Source organism: Corythoichthys intestinalis, chromosome 14 (assembly GCF_030265065.1).
Source record: "Corythoichthys intestinalis isolate RoL2023-P3 chromosome 14, ASM3026506v1, whole genome shotgun sequence".
NCBI lineage: Eukaryota > Metazoa > Chordata > Actinopteri > Syngnathiformes > Syngnathidae > Corythoichthys > Corythoichthys intestinalis.
In genome coordinates, this window is record NC_080408.1 from 42685275 (window position 1) to 42708165 (window position 22891).

At 39.5% G+C, this 22891-nt stretch overlaps 1 protein-coding gene across 7 annotated transcripts in view; it reads right to left on the reverse strand.

The window, feature by feature from the left end:
• Window positions 1-21298, reverse strand: part of mast3a (microtubule associated serine/threonine kinase 3a) — a 70038-nt gene extending 48740 nt beyond the window's left edge. For 3 of the 7 annotated variants that reach the window (XM_057856824.1, XM_057856823.1, XM_057856819.1), the window contains exons 1-3: window positions 15873-16439; window positions 8749-8837; window positions 6959-7031 (exon numbers count right to left, since the gene is read on the reverse strand). In XM_057856824.1, the coding sequence (XP_057712807.1) occupies window positions 6959-7031; window positions 8749-8837; window positions 15873-15958 (248 nt within the window). In that variant the 5' untranslated portion in view covers window positions 15959-16439. Of the gene's footprint in view, window positions 1-6958; window positions 7032-8748; window positions 8838-15872; window positions 16440-19198; window positions 19231-21139 lie in introns of those variants that run through there. The other 4 variants (XM_057856818.1, XM_057856821.1, XM_057856822.1 and 1 more) reach the window with 3 other exon arrangements.
• Window positions 21299-22891: the final 1593 nt, after the last annotated feature.

Consider the following 22891-nt stretch of genomic DNA (forward strand, 5'->3'; position numbering starts at 1 on the left):
ACAAGATGGCATTTACATTAACATTCTGTTAAAGCGATCCATGGATAGAATGACTTGTAATTCTTAAAAGATAAATGTTAGTACAAATTATAGAAATTTTATATTAATACCCCTCTTAATGTTTTCGTTTTAATAAAATTTCTAAAATGTTCAAACAAAAAATAAACTAGTAGCTCGCCATTGTTGATGTCAATAATTACACAATGCTCATCATGCTGAAACCCATAAAATCAGTCGCACCCAAGCACCAGCAGAGGGCGACAAAACACCAAAAAACACCAGTAACAAGTGGACATTACACTTGTGCTGTCATTTTAATCTGTTTGAGCGGGGCATGTGCATTAAATACGTCAAATATTTTAACGTGATTAATTTAAAAAATTAATTACCGCCCGTTAACGCGATAATTTTGACAGCCCTATTAAGTAGTCATTTATTTAAGCCTGAGAGGCTTTTTGTACAATTTTTGCAACTAATGTACGAATCATTAATAGCTTTGGGTTGTCATCAATAATCGATCTATAATCAAATTGTAGCCTCTGAATCGTAATCGAATCTTTAGGTGCCTAAAGATTCCCACCTCTAGTCTAAACCTGTGCATTTTCTTTGTGTCAAGTGTCAAGACATTTTTTTACAATGTGAAATATAGATTGGCTCAATCAAGGTTGGGAAACACTGCCATAAAATATACAGTAAGTCATACATTTATTATGTCTGCTGAGGCTTAATATGCACTAAGCTGTGAACGAATTTGCCTCCACTGAGGTCAATATAGTATTATATATAAATCACAGATAGACAGATAATTGCAGCCTATATTAGGAAATTTGACGTATATCGGTATCTGCTTTTTTTTAAATCAATTAAATCAAAATCAATTTAAAACTAGGTTATTTCCGCTTCGATGCAGCCGCGCCTCTCTCTCATGCCTGCCGTCTCCTCACTAGTATTCACTCAGTCCTCTGATTGGTTAAATGGTAATGGTAAATGGAGTAACATTTGTATTGCGCCTTTCAACCTTTTTAAGGCCCTCAAAGCACTAATCCTAATCTATATACTGGTGACGCAGCAACAGGAGCAACGTGGGGTTTAGTATCTTGCTCAAGGATACTTAGATGAGGTCATCAGGGCGGCGAATCGAATCCACAGCCTCTGGATTAGGGAAAGACTATGATGGTGGTGGTGGCGGCGAATCTGGTGATGATGATGATGATGGTGATAATGATAGTGACTGTGCTGAGTGCGCCCATGAAAATTTTAAAGACTAAATAGGGGTAGGGACTAGGGACTCAAAAAAGCTCAGTTTCTTCCCAGCCCTTTTCAAGCTACATACATATATATATATTTTTGTTTTGTTTTGTTATTATTAGCACTAATTACTACTATAATTTTTTTCTCATCTCTTGTTGTTGGATTTCTTTTGTAACTGCTCGAAATTAAAAAAAAAAAAAAAACTAAAAAAAACAATCAATATACTTGTCAGAGTTTGAATATGATGAAAGCAGGATATAAATTGCAGCATGTTGGTCTATGAGTAAAGATCAATAATCTGCTGTGTGGGTCTAAGATTGTTTTCCTAATTGGGCAGTTTAGTCATGACAGATTTTAGGCCAGAAATTGCATGTTACCGCTGCTCCAGGTTTGTGTGACGAAATAATTGGATACTCGTGTGAATGAGAGATGGACTCAATGAACCTATAAACACTGCACAGCACTCTTTGTCTACACATTGGCAGTCTATAGAGTCTTATTTTAATGAGTCATTCAGACAAGCAACACAAACTGTTCTTGGGAATCTGCTGGAATATTTTGTACGGCAGAACTAATGCCCATAACCCTGAACTGAATTGGGTGCCATAGTAGAGAGGTAGAGCAGGGCGGTTTACCGATAATTTACAGTTACCGAGATGGTTCTCGACTGGCGACATAATGTTAACCATGTCGGTAAATTCGTTTTTTGTTTTTTTGTTGTTTTTTTTTTTTTTTTTTTAGGAAAAGAAAAAATTAAGTCTTTTCAGCCCGCTTTGACGATGTGTTGTTCGGCTATGCTCATTCCCTTTTAAGAAAGCAGCCAGTGTGTTTACTAGGGATGCAACGATACACTCAAGTCGAGGTTCGATACGATTTTCGATACGAGGGACACGATTTTAGATTCGATTCAATACATTCAGTGCTCTGAAACAAAAAAATACTTGTTTTTTTTAATTTATTTTATTTTATTATGCCAACAAGCAAAAATAACAATGCCATCATATTTTATTTTGCTAACAAGCAAAAATAACAATGCCATCATATAAACATTAAGGGTGTAACGGTACATGTATTTGTATTGAACCGTTTCGGTACGTGGTCCTCGGTTCGGTACGGGACGTACCGAACGAGTTTCTGACAGAATGTAAAGTGCTGTCAAATTTAGCGCGTTAACGGGCGGTAATTAATTTTTTTAATTAATCATGTTAAAATATTTGACACATTTAACGCAAGCGCGGAATGCCCGCTCATGCTTCCCATAATCCCACTGTTACGTCCCACGGACAAGTTGGAAGTGGACACAAATTTATTCACACAAGTCGAACTCGCAATGAACAAAATATACAAAATGCGGAAGCTGGCTTCAGCGTAAGCCTAGGCCAAAACAACAAACAAAATGAAACTACACTTGAACCCCACCCGCTAAATAAACCCTGATCGTAAAAAAGAAAAAACAATACAGCCACTACCCTGGCTTCTACACTAAACAAAACGGGTTAAACGAAAACGGCAGTTTACATCTACTGCTGCGGTGCTCTTATTTTGTTCTGGTGAACAAAAACGATCCAACAACGAATGAACACAAAATACCTCACCGAAAAAGCGGGAGTGTAACAAAATAGCGATCAAATGCACAGGTGAATGAATGGCGAGCTAACAGCTTGCGAGGAGGTACGCGGCACGTATGCTGTCAAATGCGAAGTTGCGAACTCTGAGTGTTGACTGTAAAATGACGAGCGGTCAGATGACTTTTGTTAACGCTGCCTTTACTTGGTTAACAAGACTCAGGCACAATACAACACACACGCGGGTATGCAAGCTCAAACAACGGCCTAATAGCATTACCCAGAGCTGTATTACCGTGTATCGGATTAGCTGCCGTAAAGCAAGTGTCGTTATTGTCGCAAATGTAAACAAAGCGCTGCATAATGGATGCATGTCAGACAGCGGCTAGTTCCGGTGGCCCGTCAGCGGCGGTGACGTCGTCTGCCCGTCCGGCGTCAATCAGAGCACGACACGTTGGGAGGGGAGGTGTTGTGCCGAAAAATAGCCGCCCTGCGTGAAATGCCCCCCCCCCCCCCCCCCGACGGGAACGCTTATTTATAACGCTTTATTGAGCGTTTGTTTATTTGTTTGTTTATTTTTATTATTGAGCGCCCACACGTCACTTGCACAGCTTTTTCTTACCAATCGCTGGACATGGAAACGATTTTCTTGTACCGTGAATATATGTATTATTTTACTCTGCTCGAACTAATAAATGTCATACCTGTGTGATTGTCATTGAGATATGGTCTTGAAAACCTGTAGACTAATACATTTCTGTTCAACGATGGTTATGTGTCCCAGTCCACGATTTGCTAAATAAAGTACTAGTATTTTGTCTTATTTATTTAAAACTGATTTTACAGTCGTAACTGTAATGCGTCCATGAAAACATTTGATGTTTTCACCTCAATAAAGTGTTATAAATAAGCGTTCCCGTCAGGGGGGACATTTCATGCGGGGGGGCTATTTTTCAGCAACAACAGAGGCAGCCAGCTGGCGGACGCGGCGATCAGATAACTGACAGTCTCAAAAAAGATAACAATTAAACGGCCAGGGCCGTCGCACCACTCAGAAGTGCAGTGAGCAGCGTGGGTAACGGTTAAATGTTAACATGGAAGATGGTTGGCCCTCTGGGTGGGGAATTCAATTTAAAAAAAGAATATAGATGGTACAACTCTTCAATTCAGTGTTGCAACTGTTCAATTTTGCAAATCAGATATTTTAAAGAAAAAGTCTTAGTCAAAATTATTTTTATTTTGTTTTTCAAAATATCTACATTTCAGAATATTGTATTTTCCATTTTTGAGCAGAATTCTAGCTTTGTGCAGGCTAATGATCCTATTGTTGAAAGCACAAAAGTGTGTAATAAACAACTAGCACATTTATATTTTGTATTTTCTTACTGTACCGAAAATGAACCAAACCGTGACCTCAAAACCGAGGTACGTACCGAACCGAGATTTTTGTGTACCGTTACACCCCTAATAAACATGCATTATAGTGCATACTATTTATGTGCTTACTTCTTACTGATCTAAGAAATTTTGTATAAAAGTGCTGAGAACAATCATTACTGTTTGTAAAGCGAGGCGGGGCACACTGCTGATTGCTACTACTCTCTTAGCAGGTATGTTTACCACAAGAGAAAAACATCTATTTGTGGTCCGAGTCCATCTGTGTCATGTACTGAATTAACAAGATTTGCAGCATTATCTATAGTCACTGGTATGGACTGATTTGGCCTTCTTAACTTCCGTTCAGTCATGGCGGTTTTTAATTCATCCATGTAGTATATGGACTACGCGTCCCATGATCACTCTGGGCTCACGCAGCCAATGGCATGGGACTTGGGAGGATCTAACGTAACACATCTAGGTTGCATTTGATGTTATCTAGTGTGTGCGCACGAGTGTTGTCGGACATTAAAAAAAAGTTAACAAACGCCACAGAAGTCATGTCTGCTCATTACTGCACAACACCAGCATTTGACAATCGACTTTCATAAACAGGATGAGTTTGAAGTACAGCGCTCTTAATTCGCCACTCATTGTTCATCATGTAACCGTAAGTTAGCTCTCTGTGACCCACGGTCTGAACCGGTGTTGTCAAACCTAGGTTATTCGTAGTTATATAATTAATACGACTAGTCCATGGCTACTAGAATTCAAGTATTTTCCTGAGACTTTAAAACCTCTAGAAGGGTGAAATATTTCCAAAACTCTTTACAAGGAGAAAAGTAAAAATTGCTTACTTTGCCATGTCTAGTAATGTCATGTAAAATTTGTAATATTATGTCATTTAACTTAGATTGACCTCAGCATTGTGGTTGAAGATTGTTTATTAAAAAAATAAATAAATAAAAACATCAGAAACTCCAAATTATACAAGAAACCATTTCTGGCTTATGCTCTTCTCAGCCCCTGTGTGTTCTGAGAAGTGTTTTGAGAAGTCTGCAATTTCACCCATAATCACAGCAATGCTACCAAAGACCCGTGACCAGCAAGAGGCCCTGAGGCTTTTCAGCTGGCGTGCCTGCTTTTTACTGTTTGTTTCCATCATGGGTGTAAAATGGACAGGTCAGGACATGTGGTGATTATCCTGTTAATTTTTCTTTTAAAAAGTACACACACAAAAAAAAAAAAAAAAAACATTGTGTTTTCAAAAATTAGACCATGACATCCAAACGGAGATTTTGGGTTCATCTTGATCAGTGTTGTCATTAACGCGTTAGTTAGTAATGTGTTGCTGTAATCTGATTACTTTTTCAGTAACGAGTAATCTAACGCGTTCATTTTTCTACACCAGTAATCTGATTAAAGTTAGTTTCCTTAGTGTCTCTGCGTTACTATTTTTTCATTGCCTCATAACGTATGTAGAATGAAGAATATTGTAATCATGTACGAAGAGCATTTTGAATAGAAAATGCTAAAATAAAAGGTTCCCAGTACGTGTTTCCATGACAACCTCTTAGCTATTTCCTGTTTTGGTCTCACGTCACGTGTTGTGGGACTGAGGCGGGTGGGCATTTGCGCCGAGTGTTGAGACGTTGCAAGGGAATGTTGATCTGTGGATATCCATGAATGAAGGTGAGTATTTTTCTTTCATTCTGGAGAGTATCAGCAAAAGGTTGGACCCCCTACATGCGCGGCCGTTTCGTAGCAACGACGGGCAGTCATCGCTCCAAGTTGGCAAGCTTTGTTTACATCATATGCGTGTTTAAAATTTTTGCCGTGAGGTGATGGGTTTGTTTAGCATCTGTGGGATGTGTTGTAAGTCCAATTGAGTGTAAAGTGCTTAGTTGCCGCCACGTTTTGTGGCCAAATTGACCGCGTGTTTGTTGAGAGGAGTACTTCCGGGGTGTTAATGTGCACGGCTGCACGCGCATCCGCGCCCGCCACCACCTTTGTGTTTATTGCACTGTACAATCCACTTGTGTGTTGTTGATTATTGTGCCGTCAGTTTGCATTGTTTTACATTGGCACTGATATGCTGTTAACCATAACCCGAAATTCAGAAGTTTTGACATGAGGCTTGATCTTAGAGTTAGCGGGGTTTAGTTGGTCTGTGGAGTTGATTTCAACAAATTCCAAGCAGTTTGTCAGATATTTGTTAGTTTCAGGGCTCCGGAGTGGCTAAGCTAGCGCGAAATTCTGATATTCCCCTTTAAATTCAATCATCGGAAAGTCAATTACATGTGATGACATTTTTCTGTTGTCATTCTTATGTTGAGGCGGCAAAGGGAGAAAAATGGGTAAAAAGTAACTGATAGATTACTTTTAAAGAAACTTAGTTACTTTGATAATGAAGCAATAAGTAACTAGATTACTTTTTTGAGGCGTAATCAGTAATCAGTAATTAAATGACTTTTTCAAGTAATCTGTGACGACAGTGGTCCTGATCTTAACTTGTTTGAAACGACTCATGAATCGAAATAGCAACTCAGCTTTCTGTTGCTCATTCATTGTCTTGTGGTCTTTTGAACCCACAGTTTAGTCAATTTGGGAGACGCAACACAGACCTACATTTGATCGGCTGGTCTGTACTTAATCAGCTCAAACTGAATTACACAAATGTCTGAACCTGTATCAGCAATAGGCTGGTGATAAGCGAAACCTGATGTCACATGCAGTTATTCAAATCCTTTCAAGTCAACGCTTACCTGCGGGCAAACTGGAAGTTAGCAGAGCTGCTGGCAGAAACATTTCTGGGGCTTTCTGATGGGCTGTTGCCAGCTAAAGAAAGACAAGGTTTTACAAGGTTAGACTATGGTTAGACTTACAAACCATTAAGTTAAACATTTTCATAACTGTACTATGAAGTGCTGTAAAACTGCACTAGGTGGGTCTGATCTATCCTATTTTGCCAAGTAAAAATATTTGATTATTTGAAATATTTAACTATTTAGTTGCCATTGATGGTGACAGACGTCCAACTCCATTTGAACTGGAAGGGATGGCAGCGCATAGAATTCATAATGATATTGACGGGTCACATCCGTCAGAAACTGCGCCACGCCTTTAAGTGGGGGGCCTGCCCACATCAAGAGGAGTTATTCTCAAACACACGCACGCTGCGATCTAATGCCGGATTTAAGTTGAAAAAGTACAAAAGCTGCACCGCATACAAACAGGAAGGATTGTCTCAGGAGTGATTTATTGGAGGATTCAAGGTAATATATTTTTCGTACCATGCATGCATTTTGAAACGTGAATAAATCAACAGGAGAAATTAGCCGCAATAGAATTGGCGTTATACTTTGCAATATTTCCGTAAAATAACTCCTCCTGCCCATTTTTTTTGCTTTCAACCAAGAATCGAAACTGTTTTACGTCCATAGCTATAAAAAATTCAGGGATTTAAGCATTTATTCCCAAGAATTTTAAACAAAAAAAGGTCTTTGTTGTAACAAGGCGGCACCACAGTGACTTAAAGCCGCCACATTGACTAACAGACTAGCATCGCGTTCGACATATTTACGTAAAATAAAAGCTAACTGCCCATTTTTTTTTTTTTTTTGGCTTTTAACCAAGAATAGACACTGTTTTACACCCATATCTATAATGAATTCAGGGATTTAAGCGTTTATTCACAAGAATTTCAACGTAAAAAGCTCTTTGTGGTGACAAGGTGGCACCACAGTGACTTAAAGACCAGCAGCACATACAACATATGTACACTACAGTATGTATAATAAATGCTAACTGCCTTTTTTTTGTTTTTTTTTTTTTTTTTTGCTTATAACCAAGAATCGAGACTGTTTTATGTGGATATCTACAAAGAATTCAGGGCTTTAAGCATTTAGTCACAAAAATTTCAACGTAAATTTTTGGTGAAAAGGCGGCGCCACAGTGACTTAAAGACTAGCAGCACATTCGACATATTTACGTAAAATAAATGCTGTCGTTTTTTTTTTTTTTTTTTTTTTGCTTTTAACCAAGAATCAAGACTGTCTTACGCCCATATCTATAAAGAATTGAGGGATTTAAGCATTTATTCACAAGAATTTTCAACATAATCTTCTCTGTGTTTCCACTCTGTCAGCTTTGATAGGCCCCCTATTAATCGGCCCCGCGCCCCGTCAATATAATTAGGAAGTCTATGGGCAGCGATAGTTCAAATGGATTGGATGTCTGTCGCCGTCAATGGCACTGAAACAGCCAATCATCCCAACCCTAACCAATAAAAAAAGAAAACTACAAATTTCCGTGTTAATGCACTATAGCCCTACCACATTGTGATCCACAGACAGGAAATAAACAAAATGACACTGGAGGGAAAATACTGACAATCTTGTGACATTCCGCATAAAAACAAGAGCCAAATGGGTATCCCACCATACAAGACCCCCTTCATGATTATGCACACAGTACATCAAATGAGACTGCCACGAGATAATCACAAACAGATCTCATCTTGCACGCAACTGTAAACACAAAAACACACAAGCACCTGTGGCAAGTGGGAGAGGTGAAAGCGGTCGTGAGAGTGTGGGCGAAGGGGTCCCGACCGCCAAACTCCTTCTCTTGTTGTTGCGGGCTCTATGAGAGGAGGAAAATCGATTTAGCAGTGATAAATCGTAAATAAAGTCTCGTTGGATTATAAAACACGAGGTGCATCGAAACAGCAAATGTTGGAATTGAAACTGTCACAGCTAATTAGTTGATATGACATTGGAAAACTGATGTTATCCTCTTTTATTTAATCAGCAAAACTTCACTTGACAAGTGGCTCACTGTGAATCATTTGGTGGCGGGTCATACAGTGGGGCAAATAAGTATTTAGTCAACCACTAATTGTGCAAGTTCTCCCACTTGAAAATATTAGAGAGGCCTGTAATTGTCAACATGGGTAAACCTCAACCATGAGACACAGAATGTGGGGAAAAAAAACTGAAAATCACATTGTTTGATTCTTAACGAATCTATTTGCAAATCATGGTGGAAAATAAGTATTTGGTCAATACCAAAAGTCCATCTCAATACTTTCTTATGTACCCTTTGTTGGCAATAACGGAGGCCAAATGTTTTCTGTAACTCTTCACAAGCTTTTCACACTTTTGCTGGTATTTTGGCCTATTCCTCCATGCAGATCTCCTCTAGAGCAGTGATGTTTTGGGGCTGTCGTTGGGCAACACGGGCTTTCAACTTCCTCCACAGATTTTCTATGGAGGTAAGATCTTGAGACTGGCTAGGCCACTCCAGGACCTTGAAATGCTTCTTACGAAGCCACTCCTTTTTTGCCCTGGTTGTGTGTTTGGGATCATTGTCATGCTGAAAGACCAAGCCACGTCTCATCTTCAATGCCCTTGCTGACGGAAGGAGATTTTCACTCAAAATCTCTCGATACATGGCCCCATTTCTTTCCTTTACACCGGGGGTCCCCATCTGCTGGGCAGCGGACCGGTACCCGTCCGTGGCGCATTTGCTCCCGGGCCGCACAGAAATAATAATTTATTAATGACTGCATTCTGGCCAAATTTACCCTGTGCCCGTTTAACATACCAATATCCCTGTCTACTCTAGATATAATACTACAGGATAGATTAAAATGTCGTCACAAAAATCCATTGATTGGACTGCTAGCGGTACATCTTGTTTTGTGTATATAATATATCTATGGGCGCTTGTCCTCGATACTAACATATTACAAGGCCGCGGGCGCAGCACATTTGTTCCCGGAAATAATTAGCCCCTCACGAGCGAAGATGACTGGAAAGCAGACGTCTTTGGAGATATTTTTTACGGCGAAAAGGGCACCTGACGAGCCAGAAGATGAGCCTACAACCTCGAAGACCCACGAACTGCGATGGAGTGGATTCGTGACCCGTTTGTGAATAAACCGAGTGATTCGAGCAGCTCTGTACAACATGAGGATCAGCTTGTAGAGATCGCAAATGACGGCGACCTTAAACGTACATTTGAAACAACAACTCAACCGAGGTTCTGGATTAAAGTCATTCCGGAATATCCTGGCATCGCTACGAGAGCATTGAAAACCTTGCTACAATTTCCAACATCGTATCTTTGTGAAGCGGGCTTCTTAATTAATGCTTAACGACAAGGCGACGTCGTTAATGGTGAGAGAGCCGTGTGGAGTTGTTGTGTGCAGCTAACATGGCAGGATGTATCTGAGGAGAACTTTTCTACATGTCCTTCAAAATCAAACGTAAGTTAATATTCCTTTCTATAAAGAAAGTTTGTAGTGTTTACTTTGGAATAGCTGCATTTGCGGCCATGTTAACCGTTACGCGCATGCGCAGAACCGCATCGTTGCAATTTTTGATGGGTTGCAAAATTTGTCAGAACACCGGTCCGTGAAAAAAAAAAAAGACCCAAATAACACCGGTCCGTGGTGCAAAAAAGGTTGGGGAACCCTGCTTTACACAGATCAGTCGTCCTGGTCCCTTTGCAGAAAAACAGCTCCAAAGCATGATGTTTCCACCCCCATGCTTCACAGTGGGTATGGTGTTCTTCGGATACAATTCAGTATTCTTTCTCTTCCAAACACGAGAACCTGTGTTTCTACCAAAAAGTTCTATTTTGGTTTCATCTGACCATAACACATTCTCCCAGTCCTCTTCTGGATCATCCAAATGCTCTCTAGCGAACCTCAGACGGGCCTGGACGTGTACTGGCTTTAGCAGAGGGACACGTCTGGCAGTGCAGGATTTGAGTCCCTGGCAGCGCAATGTGTTACTGATAGTAGCCTTTGTTAGTGTGGTCCCAGCTCTCTGTAGGTCATTCACTAGGTCCCCCCGTGTGTTTCTGGGATTTTTGCTCACCGTTCTTGTTATCATTTTGACGCCACGGGGTGAGATCTTGCATGGAGCCCCAGATCGAGGGAGATTATCAGTGGTCTTGTATGTCTTCCATTTTCTAATAATTGCTCCCACAGTTGATTTCTTTACACCAAGTGGACAGGTGTCTTTTATACCGATAATGAGTTACAACAGGTGCCATTAATACAGGTACCGAGTGGAGCCTCGTAAGACCTCGTTAGACCTTGTTAGAAGTTAGACCTCTTTGACAGCCAGAAATCTTGCTTGTTTGTAGGTGACCAAATACTTATTTTCCACTCTAATTAGGAAATAAATTCTTTAAAAATCAAACAATGTGATTTTCTGGGTTTTTTTTCACATTCTGTCTCTCATGGTTGAGGTTTACCCATGTTGACAATTACAGGCCTCTAACAGTGTTGACAATTCCGGCCTCTCTAATCTTTTCAAGTAGGAGAACTTACACAATTGGTGGTTGACTAAATACTTATTTGCCCAATGTATACAATATGAGCAAACCATTTGGGAGTGTTTTGTGAATTGGCTGAAAGAACAACACCTCATCCTACAAAATAAGGCTTGTTTGATAGTTATAGAGCGAAGAGGCACCCATTTTATCCCATGACCTTTAACCATCCAGTCACTCCATACCACTGCAAATATCACCATGAATGAGAAGAACATTCTTACACAGTGGCGGAAGTCAATGCACAGAATGTGCTATGGGTCGTGTCGGAATTACCGAGATTAGATAACCCAACTCTGTATATCCACAAGAGCTAAAGCCTTATGGATTGAAGGAGAAATGTCTTTAACAACCGAAAAGAGTCAAGTTGCCTCGATATGAATTCTGCAGACTTTAGTCACTTGCTCGGTGTGTCCATAATGCCATAGGCAATTTTCAAGGTCAAACAATTTTCCAGGACGCTGGTCAGCCTCTGACTGACTGAAAACCTTGGATTTTTTTTAAGTAATAAAGATTTAATGACTCTGCTCCACAGTACTAGCGTCACAACCCTAAAACCTTTACTGACTTGGACTACGTGATCTGAATATCTTCGAGTAGGTGCAGACACAGACCCCTTAAAAAAAAAAAAAATAACAGTACGTTGAAATTTTCTTTGCTGCCATATGATTTTTTTCCAACTGGGTAAAAGGTATCTCAACATGCGACATTTTTTTTCTATAGGTCTAGGATAAAATTTTTGCAGCAGAACAGCGGTCTGCAAAGTTGATCAGATTTTGTGGCATTTCCTCCCTCTCCAACATGCGACCTTTAAACAAAATAAATAATTAAGGCGACGATAACAATGATAGATCCTGGCATTTCTGGGTCGCTGTTGAGGCAGATTCACGCTCTTGTACTTAGTGTTTATGCTGTTAACTGACAAAACCTAAAACACAGGACTAGCAGTCAACAAATGTTTGACTTAAAACGTATGAAGCTCAACACGAAAGCTATCAAATATGTCTTCTATTTAATCAGTCACTGTTAGGCTTTATCTCTGGTTAGATGAAACATAATAGATGCTTCTTGTGTTATAAAATTAAGACTATACAATAGCTCAATGTTCTATGTGTCCCCATGGGAAGATGCTGCTAAAATCACTAGGCTCCACTAAAAGCTACAGTAATGAGTAGGTTGTGTGACTGATGTGATCCCAACTAAAAATTAAAGCATTTTAAACTATGCAGTAGGGAAAAAAATCTCACTGCACGCACCATTATGTTTCCATTATCAGCAAAACAAACTAATGGGGCACAAGTGTCCACTAAAAATAACAAAAATAACAAATACTGAAGCCTGTCGCAATTTAATTCCATTTATCGCATGGTAAATGAAAATGAAGGCGGTAAGTTTTCCGCTGCGATTTATCGCGGCAGACATGCTGTTAAAAGTTCGGCTTCCTTGTTACCAACTACGCAAAATGCATCTTCGTTCCGGGTCCGGCAAAAAATAGCGCCGGAGCCAATACGTTCCCATTATATCCTATTGTTCAACATATAGCTCATACTTTTGAGCATTGTGTTTTCTTGTGGTAGCTTTAAAGCAAATTGTTGATCTGTTGACCACATTAGTCACATAACGTATTTAAACCACCCTTATTTGATATTACTACATTTAAGTATTTTCTTAAAGGGTATGAAAACACTAAGGGCCTGTGAGATATCAATAGAACCGTTATGTGGCAAGATAACAAATATTAATAAAGTTAACAAAAAAACAAAACAAAAAAAATCGCATTCATGAGCATGCGCAATTATCGAAAATAGATCGAAAATTACGAACATTTCTGAAAGTATTCCAGAAACAGCCGAATGAGGCGGAGACGTCATAACAAGGAAACACAAAAGGTCGAGGCAGGTGCCATCGTTGTTTATCGACCAGAGAGTTGCGTTCGTGTTTTATCAAAAAAAATCGCTAAAATGGTTCAAACCTGTCATGCTATGTGATTTACAAATAGCCATTTGTCGCAATGTAGTACCCATGAGTTCCCGAACGCGAGAAAAAGAGCTGGACTACGCAGACAATGAGTAAAGTTCGTCAGTGCTAAGAGGGCTAATTTTGCAGACCCAGCCTCCGGCAGTTTTGTGTGGTGCGCATTTTACACCTGAAAGCTATACGAACTATGGACAAATGAAATCAGGTTTTGCTAAGAAATTGCTGCTGAAAGCAGATGCGGTGCCCACCTACGTGCGCAGCCACCTAAATGTCCCGAGATAACAAGAAAGAGGACGATGACTGGCTCTGATGAGACCACCCCACCATCCCAGGCAACGCAAAGGAGGGAAATGGCCAGGGTGAGTACTCTTTTATAATAAAAAACATCACGCATTGGATATAGGACTGGACACACGTATAAATTATCGCTCGTAAAATATATAGAACAAATCCTCTAATCCCATTCATATTTGTGTCGGTTGGTAGAGCGAAAACCGATGATAGCACATTAAATGATAATTATTCTATACATTACTTTATTTTGCGGTCACGGTGTATCAGCTTCACAAAAAGAAATGCAAAACAAACCATTCGGTGTTTCTGTTGCCGCCGGTGTTTCATCAGTGTGATTGGTCCCCTCAATGATCCTTTCATTAGGCTGCATTGGCTTTCGTTTGGGCTCAAATTGATAACCCAAAACACCAAAGAAAGGTTCATAACTCTCCTCGTCACCATTAGAAGAATGTTTGTTACGTCGGATTCGTCGCTGCAACTAGAAACAAAATTGTCCGCCATCATCGCCGCCATTCAGTACTAAGCACTGAGCCGGTTGTTTCCTTATAGTGACGTCACGCACACAATATGCTAGATTTCCGGCATCTCGGGGGCGGGTCGTTTTAGCTTGACAATCGACCTAATTTCTATCATTTTCTTGGTGTTGCGATGTGTGTAATTACACGAAGTGGCATGATATGAATTCAAAAGGCATGCGTTGATGGATAAATGATGGAATATTAGCATTTCCCCACGTGTTGTCATACCCTTTAAGGCAACTTTAGTATGTTCTGCCTGTATGTATCTAAACAAAATAAGCTGAAAGTGCACCGTAGTACTGTGGGTGTCAAATTCGCCTCTTGTAGGACGTTTCATCGGTGTAGCACATTTTGGCAGAACACCGGTTATGTCATACTCTCGTCTCGTCTCATCCTGTCTTTCCTGTTCATTTTGCTTTTGCTGCTCGTTTTGTGAAATATCGACAGTGCTTTCATGCTCATTAATGTTGCTCTCGGGTTCAAATTAAAGGGTTGAACAGATGACATGATTATGTCGCTAGAGTCATACTAGGTAAGCCCGGTGTTCTGCCAAATTTTGCAACCCATCAGAAATTGCAACTTTGCAGTTCTGCCCATGCGCGTAACGAGAAAAATGGCTGCGAATAAAGCAATTCCAGAGTAAACGCTACAAACTTTAGGAAGGAATATTACTTACGTTTGATCATGGACTAACATGTACAAACTTGCAGGACCTGTATTTGTGAATCTGAAAAACGTGTAAATTGCAAATCTGCTTGTGTGAGAATATTTGGCTTTTTCTTGTGATGTTTCTCATAATAATAAATACACCCGGCCGCTGATTTCGTAATTCCGTAATTCATGATAAGTGCACGCACAACAAAAAAAAACCGTGAATTTCGGGGATATATTTGTGGATTTCAAAAACACGTGAAAATTACAGATATAATTGTGGGTCTCCAAAATACATGTGATAATCTTGGATATATTTGTCGATCTACAAAATATGTGTGACTCGCCGATGTATTTGTGTGAATATTTTTGAGACAACTTTCTCCCCATATTCTATCACTGTCAAGCCTCCCAGTTCAAAATGACTGAACGTCCATCATCGTCGAAGGCATCAAAAAGAAGACGGATAAGGCTGCCATAAACTACAAAAGGCTCGAAATTAACGTTACAAGCTGGTTTTACAGTTCATAACGGGACATACATACTCGTTTGGGGGGAGCTAATTCAATCCATCTCCCAGAGAGAATCTCACATCGTGGTCACGTCGGAAAATCGATCTGCATCTGCACTAGTACTTTGTGGCGTTTTATGCGACAGACAAGAGCAGACAATATGCAGTCTACACACATACAGGCTGTTCAGAATGGAACAGCCATACGATATACAGGCTATCACACATATACCACAATGCAGTCATCATAAATTCTTTTGTATTCCTGAAACTTAGCAGTGAACCTCCGATAAGCTAGTAGTGGAGCTACGTAAGGAAATACAACTAGTGCTACGGCATTTGAAATATTTTGACGTGTTTTTTTTTTTTTTTTTTTTTTACCCTTTAGTCCTTTTCATCATGGCTCCGGTAACAAAACTAGTTTTGTAGCTCGGCAACACCGTCCAGTAATGGTTTTGGTCAGCCATGGTGGTAGCGATAGTGGTGACCGATCAAGACAAGCCAGGTATGGGAGTTGTCCTCTACAGCCAAGCGCCCATGTCAGAGTCTTCCCCAGTGGAGCTTCACCGGTGTCGGCTAGCTTAGCCTGGTTAGTCCGTCGTTGAGCTTGGGTGAAAATTGAGCCCGGACCCACAGCTCACCAGCTCGGTGATAACGAGCCGCTTTTACAGCCATGTCCCGTCCTTCTAGGTCGCCCCAGTCACCCGTAGCGCTTCGGGAAAAGCCTATCTGTACCAGAATGCCACATTATCGACTGATAACTGCGACAAAAAATATAAAGACTGATATAAAAAAAACTTTCCAGGCACGGCAGCGTCGAACAGCGCATGTGCAGAAATTTGCGCTGAAGGGAGGAGAAATGTCGTTGCTTTCAAGTACCAAAGGAAGAATTGGGAAAATAAATAAAGCAGTCATGTCATGAGCCAGCCACTGACTAAACAGGAAATATTTGGAACTAGGTCACGGCGGCCAACATAAAACACGTCAATAAAACGCCTGTTAATTGTAAACGCTGTATTTATAAATGTAAATATCGAACTGGAATATACTGGGCATAACTTTGCAACACATGTAGTGTAAGATCATAAATGTTACATTTGTTTTTGGTGAATAGGCATCAAAGTACCGTAGAGTAGTCATCTAATTGCAAAAACGCAAATGTTAACCTCATGAATAGATACGGCCATCCTTTTATTAATATTTGTTTTATACATTATTATAATTTTAATATTTAACTTTTTTTTCCAGAGCTGTCAGTGACATTCAGACAACCCTGCAGCGCCTCCTCTGTCTCTTTACCAAACTAGCACAATCTTCATTCTGTTATCTGCCTGCTAATCCACCACAGTAACCAGTTTGTATTGTATCAAATTGGTCAGATTCCACAGATAAGCAAGAAAGAAGTGTTGTATTTTATGCAATCTTCACATTGGCATACAGGAGGTCCAAAGTTTTATTCCCTCTCATTTTACAGTCAGTTTTATTCATGTTTTTGAAGACTATTTGGATAAAAGAAACAATCAAAAACATCAACAAGAAATTACACAATCAAAAGCCAAAAGGTTCCATTTCAGCAAAAATAGATCCACACCAATTGACAGACTGCTCAGTGAACATAAACGTAAAGTGCCTATGACAGGATAAAAAAAGTATTAAACAGCATTATTATGTGAAGTGGAATCATATTTTGAGACGATTCAACTATTTACAACAATTTGGCAAAGCGAAGATGACGAGAAATTAGTCTTTTAATCTGCCGTTTAACCACGCCTACCATTATAGGTCTAAAGCGTCCCCAACAGGCGGATGACGTCAGCAGGGTCATGGTTTCATCTGATTTAGAATTCAGCCCATTGAGGGGGGATTATTCAGAACAAGGAAAATGTGACGAAGAGAGCCACAAAATGTAATTGTTTAAGTCTCTCTACTCCAATATTTTTACAGGATATTCTTTTTATCTAAGTATTTTTCCCCAATTGCTAAATAAATGGTATGGTCATGACAAATAACAGTCTTGTGCTAAATGGAATATGAACTATTAAAATGCATTTATTCAGTACGGCATGGCAAAATTACTCCATAATGGTCAAAACACCTCCCAAACAACATTTTATGCCACCAGAGTTTGGTCATTTCCCTGCCTCGGCTTCAGAGCGCATAAACAAACCAGGAGGCATGATAGCTAGCCGATATGCTAACCCGAACCGAGTGATGTTTCAAAGTCTTTTTCTCGGCTTTCGAAGCGAAAAATCACACAAAACTACCCAGGATCATGTCACACAGCAGCGGGGTTGTCGATTGTTCTTGGCCGATTGGCAACCTGCCCTACGGCGAGCAAGTTACAGCTCGTTGGATTCGTTCCCCTGCTGCGGGCAGGAGAGCCGGGGAAGCAGATGGTCAAACCGGCCGACGTCAGAGGAGCGTGTAGCTGCCACATTGTCTACATGAATGTGGCAAAATGAATGTGTAAAATAATGCTTTACTACATGGCGAAGCCTTAAACAGTGAGAGAGCATCGTGCAGCTATTGTGCAGCTAACATGACAGGATGTGTCTGAGGAGAACTTTTCTACATGTCCGTTCATGAGCAAACATGAGTAAAAAGTCCTTTATTTAAAGAAAGTTTGTAGTGTTTACTTTGTAACCGCTGTATTCGCGGCCATTTTTAACACAAAGTTTTCAGATGGAGTTGAAAATTTGACAGAACACCGGGCACACAAAGAGGGCAATAAGCTGAGTATAGCGCTCTCCCAGTGGGTGCGCGGGACCGAGGAGGGTGTGCGGCCAAGTGGCATGCTCTGTGGACAATCAGCCACAAAATGCAAGTCACCTCCGTATTAAGACGTGTGCCATAGTCCCAGTATTTGACGTAATAACAAATACGATGTTTACTCTCTTCCTCGTAAGTCCAATCGTCCCACAGTAGTAGGGCTTGTTTTGACCAATATCTGCCTTGAACTGGAACCTTTTGAAACCCAAAAAGGCTCACACACCTCTCCCTGGTGCAGCATCAGTTTTCTGCAGCCGATTGGCTGGCATGATGCCAAAAATAAACAAATTAATCCGCAAAATCAGCTGACTCTGCAGTCCATCTGCATGCTATAAAGCAATGCTGTATTGTGAGACGCTGACCCGGGTGACGTCACATTCGCATTCGTCCTAAACCCGAGACTGGAGCGGGAAGTTACTCATTTTCATGGCGCGGGATTCAAAAACTTAACATATATAACGATCGCTTCCACACACATCCAAGCAGTCCATTTCATTCAGCAGCATAAAACACAGTGTGAAATATGAAATAAACATGCTTTTTGGTGTCATACGCACTATAATCTTCTTAATAAAAACAGTGCAAATGTTAGGGAACTGGTTAAAGTTTGTTAAGACAGATGCCGCCTCCTCTTAAAAGTTAACACAATGTTTTCCCAATCTTAAAACACATTGCCCTATGAACTCAAAGCCCGGGAACCACAAGTTAAAAAACATCAATATTCAAACCGTGCCCTGCCGACACGTTACCACTTTTCCACTTGAGTTAACATAAAACCAGTCAGAGCAGTGAGACCACTTTGACTAGACCGCCCTTATCTCTCAGGACGCTGGGCCAGGTCAATGTATACAGCAATGAAATGCCGGTACTGTTGACAGCCACTGATAAACTGTCAGGCGAATAATCCAGTCAGAAGAGAAGGAATTTGTCACACTTACACATTTCCTCTTCGTGGAAGACTCAGCTCCTTCTGAAATAAAGAAATAGAGAAACCAAATTAGGAATCCTGACTTCCTTCTCAGAGCATGTAAATGTCATTAGCTGCAGTGTGGCCTAATTTCATGGGTTACAAATAGGTCACGAGTCACTGACAACATAGTAGTTTTTACTTCACCACGCTGACCATGTGCTCAACTTTCATAGATTGTGTATACGGAAATGCTGGTGTTCCCCATTTTCGCGGGTTTGGCAATTTAGCCGACCGGCCTGTCTCATTCATTTATGACTAATGATGTACCTCTGTTCATCTACGTATATATTAAGCGTATAAATCACCAATATAATGATGATACGACATTGATTCTTTGGAGAGCGATACCTTAATTTAGATTAAAGAGCCTTCAATCGATTTTATATGACATAATGTACACAATCATTTAATAAAATCAATTACATTCCACTTAAAGCAATTAAAATTATATTTTTGATATATTGGACAGGTTAATAGGTGGAATATTATTATTATTATAATATATATATATAGTATATATACTATACTACACTAAATATAGTATCGTAGTATTAGGAGTAGGGCTGTCAAAATTATCGTGTTTACGGGCGGTAATTAATTTTTTAAATTAATCACGTTAAAATATTTGACGCGTTTAACGCACATGCCCCGCTCAAACAGATTAAAATGACAGCACAGTTTAATGTCCACTTGTTACTTGTGTTTTTGGGTGTTTTGTCGCCCTCTGCTGGCACTTGGGTGCGACTGATTTTATGGGTTTCAGCACCATGAGCATTGTGTAATTATTGACATCAACAATGGCGAGTTAGTAGTTTATTTTTTGATTGAAAATTTTACAAATTTTATTAAAACGAAAACATTAAGAGGGGTTTTAATATAAAATTTCTATAACTTGTACTAACATTTATCTTTTAATCACTACAAGTCTTTCTATCCATGGATCGCTTTAAAAGAATGTTAATAATGTTAATGCCATCTTGTTGATTTATTTTTATAATAAACAAATACAGTACTTATGTACTGTATGTTGAATGTATATATCCGTCTTGTGTCTTATCTTGACCTAAAGACAGCGATTCATGCCAGACATCCCAGGTATCTGACTGAACTACAGCAGCTTTGTAGAGAAGAATGGGCCAAGATTAGTCCTGATCGATGTGCCAGACTGATCTGAGGCTACAGGAAGCGTCTGGTTGAAGTCATTCCTGCCATTGGGGGGGTTGTACAAAATATTAAATATGATGGTTCGCTTACTTATTTTCCCCCTTTTGTCATTGTTTGCATACTATCCTCATTAAAATATGAAGACCTATAAATGTTTGGGTGGTTTTAGTTAAAGCAGACACTGTTTTTACATCTGTGTGATTTTGACAAAGATCAGATCACATTTGATGGTGATTTTATGCGGAAATGTGAAAAATTCCAAAAGGTTCAGATACTTTTTCATAACAACATGATCGATCATTCCCTGTCAGCCCTCGCAGGTTAAAACAATTGAACATCTATCTCTGTCAATGGCAGCCAGTGAGTTAATTCTCATATATTTTCCACGAAAACTGCATTAAATGAACACTGGTCTAATAGAGCACTTAATTTTTCCCATCCTAGAAAAACAAACATGGCATTCAGGAGAAGATAAAAGAGGTTCCTGTCGCGATCATGTGTTCTCCTCTTATCACCAAGGCAACCATTTACCAAAGCCTTGTAATGAGATGCTCCAAAATAAACACAACCCGTGGTCACTTCAAGACACTGCCACAACCCGTACAAATGATCAACACATGATTCATGAATACATTGACAACACCCATGCAAATCAACGCTTATCTCCTATTACTCTCCTTGTAATTCGCCTGGAAACAAGCGGCGTTATGTGACAGCGTCCATTTGTTCATTAAAATTGATTTACCTGTAGCCCCCGTCGTCTAAGGATATTCGGCTCGTCCATTATTAAATACAATTCCAAAACTGTAGGTGCTCCGAAGCGTTTGTTGCTCAGTCAAGCCATTTTGCGGCGCCTTGTGCCCGAGAGAGAGCGCTCCTCCTCATGGCTGCGCCCCCCACCACCCTCATCTTCATCCTGCTCATCTTCCTCGCTTGTTTCTTTTTACGGTCGATGGTTTCACCAATCACCACAGACCCTTTCAAGGTGGTCACTTAAGTTAATCACGTGGTGCTGTGGAGGCAGAAGTAGAAAAAGTACTAACATTCTCTAATTAGGTGAAAGTAGCAGAGATGGGTAGAGTAACCAAATGTTTTACTCAAGTAAAAGTAGCGTTACTACAAAATAATATTACTCAAATAAAAGTAAAATTAGTCATACAAAAAACGTACTCAAGTACAAGTAAAAAGTATTCGATGAAAAAAAAATCTACTCATTGAGTAACATTGGGAGTAACTGCTTATGTTATTTGATTTTTTTTTAAACAATGGTATTTTTTCTCAGCACAAAGTTATCTATATAAACTGTTATTATTATACTGTACTATAACCCAAGGGCATAGGTTTGCATAGGGACGGTAGGGACATAACACTACCAACTTTTCAGGATGCTCAAATTGTCCCACCCAACCTTATATGCAATATATAGTGAGTTCAGTTATGTAGGTAATTTAAATTGTCTTCCCATATTGTGTAAGGATAAAATTGACTCGACCATTATTAAGTGAATTATTTTTATTATGTTCAAACTAGGGCTGTCAAACGATTAAAAATTTTAATCGAGTTAATTACAGCTTAAAAATTAATTAATCGTAATTAATCGCAATTCAAATTATCTATAAAATATGCCATATTTTTCTGTAAATTATTGTTGGAATGGAAAGATAAGACACAAGACGCATATATATACTGGACTCTCAGAAAATTAGAATACACAATATTCTAATTTTCTGAGACAGTCCTGTATATTGTTCTATGTAAAGGACGTCAGCCAAGGTCGGCCCCCCACATTTTTACCACGCCAAATCTGGTCCCCTTTGCAAAAAGTTTGGACACCCCTGCTTTAAATGGTGGATTAATGTACAGGACTGTCTCAGAAAATTAGAATATTGTGTATTCTAATTTTCTGAGACAGTCCAGTATACATTCAACATACGGTACATAAGTACTGTATTTGTTTATTATAACAATAAATCAACAATATGGCATTAACATTATTAACATTCTGTTAAAGCGATCCATGGATAGAAAGACTTGTAGTTCTTAAAAGATAAGTGTTAGTACAAGTTATAGAAATTTTATATTTAAACCCCTCTTAATGTTTTCGTTTTAATAAAATTTGTAAAATTTTCAATCAAAAAATAAACTAGTAGCTCGCCATTGTTGATGTCAATAATTACACATTGCTCATGGTGCTGAAACCCATAAAATCAGACGCACCCAAGCGCCAGCAGAGGGCGACAATACACCAAAAAACACAAGTAACAAGTGGACATTACACTGTTATTTTAATCTGTTTGAGCGGGGTATGTGCGTTAAATGCGTCAAATATTTTAACGTGATTAATTAAAAAAATTAATTACCACCCGTTAACGCGATAATTTTGACAGCCCTAGTTCAAACTAATATTTACCTCTTTTCACTTTCTGAATGCGCTGGTCAATTTTTTCCCCCCTCAATCGCACGTTTGATTGGCTGATGACTTGACTTACCCCCGGCA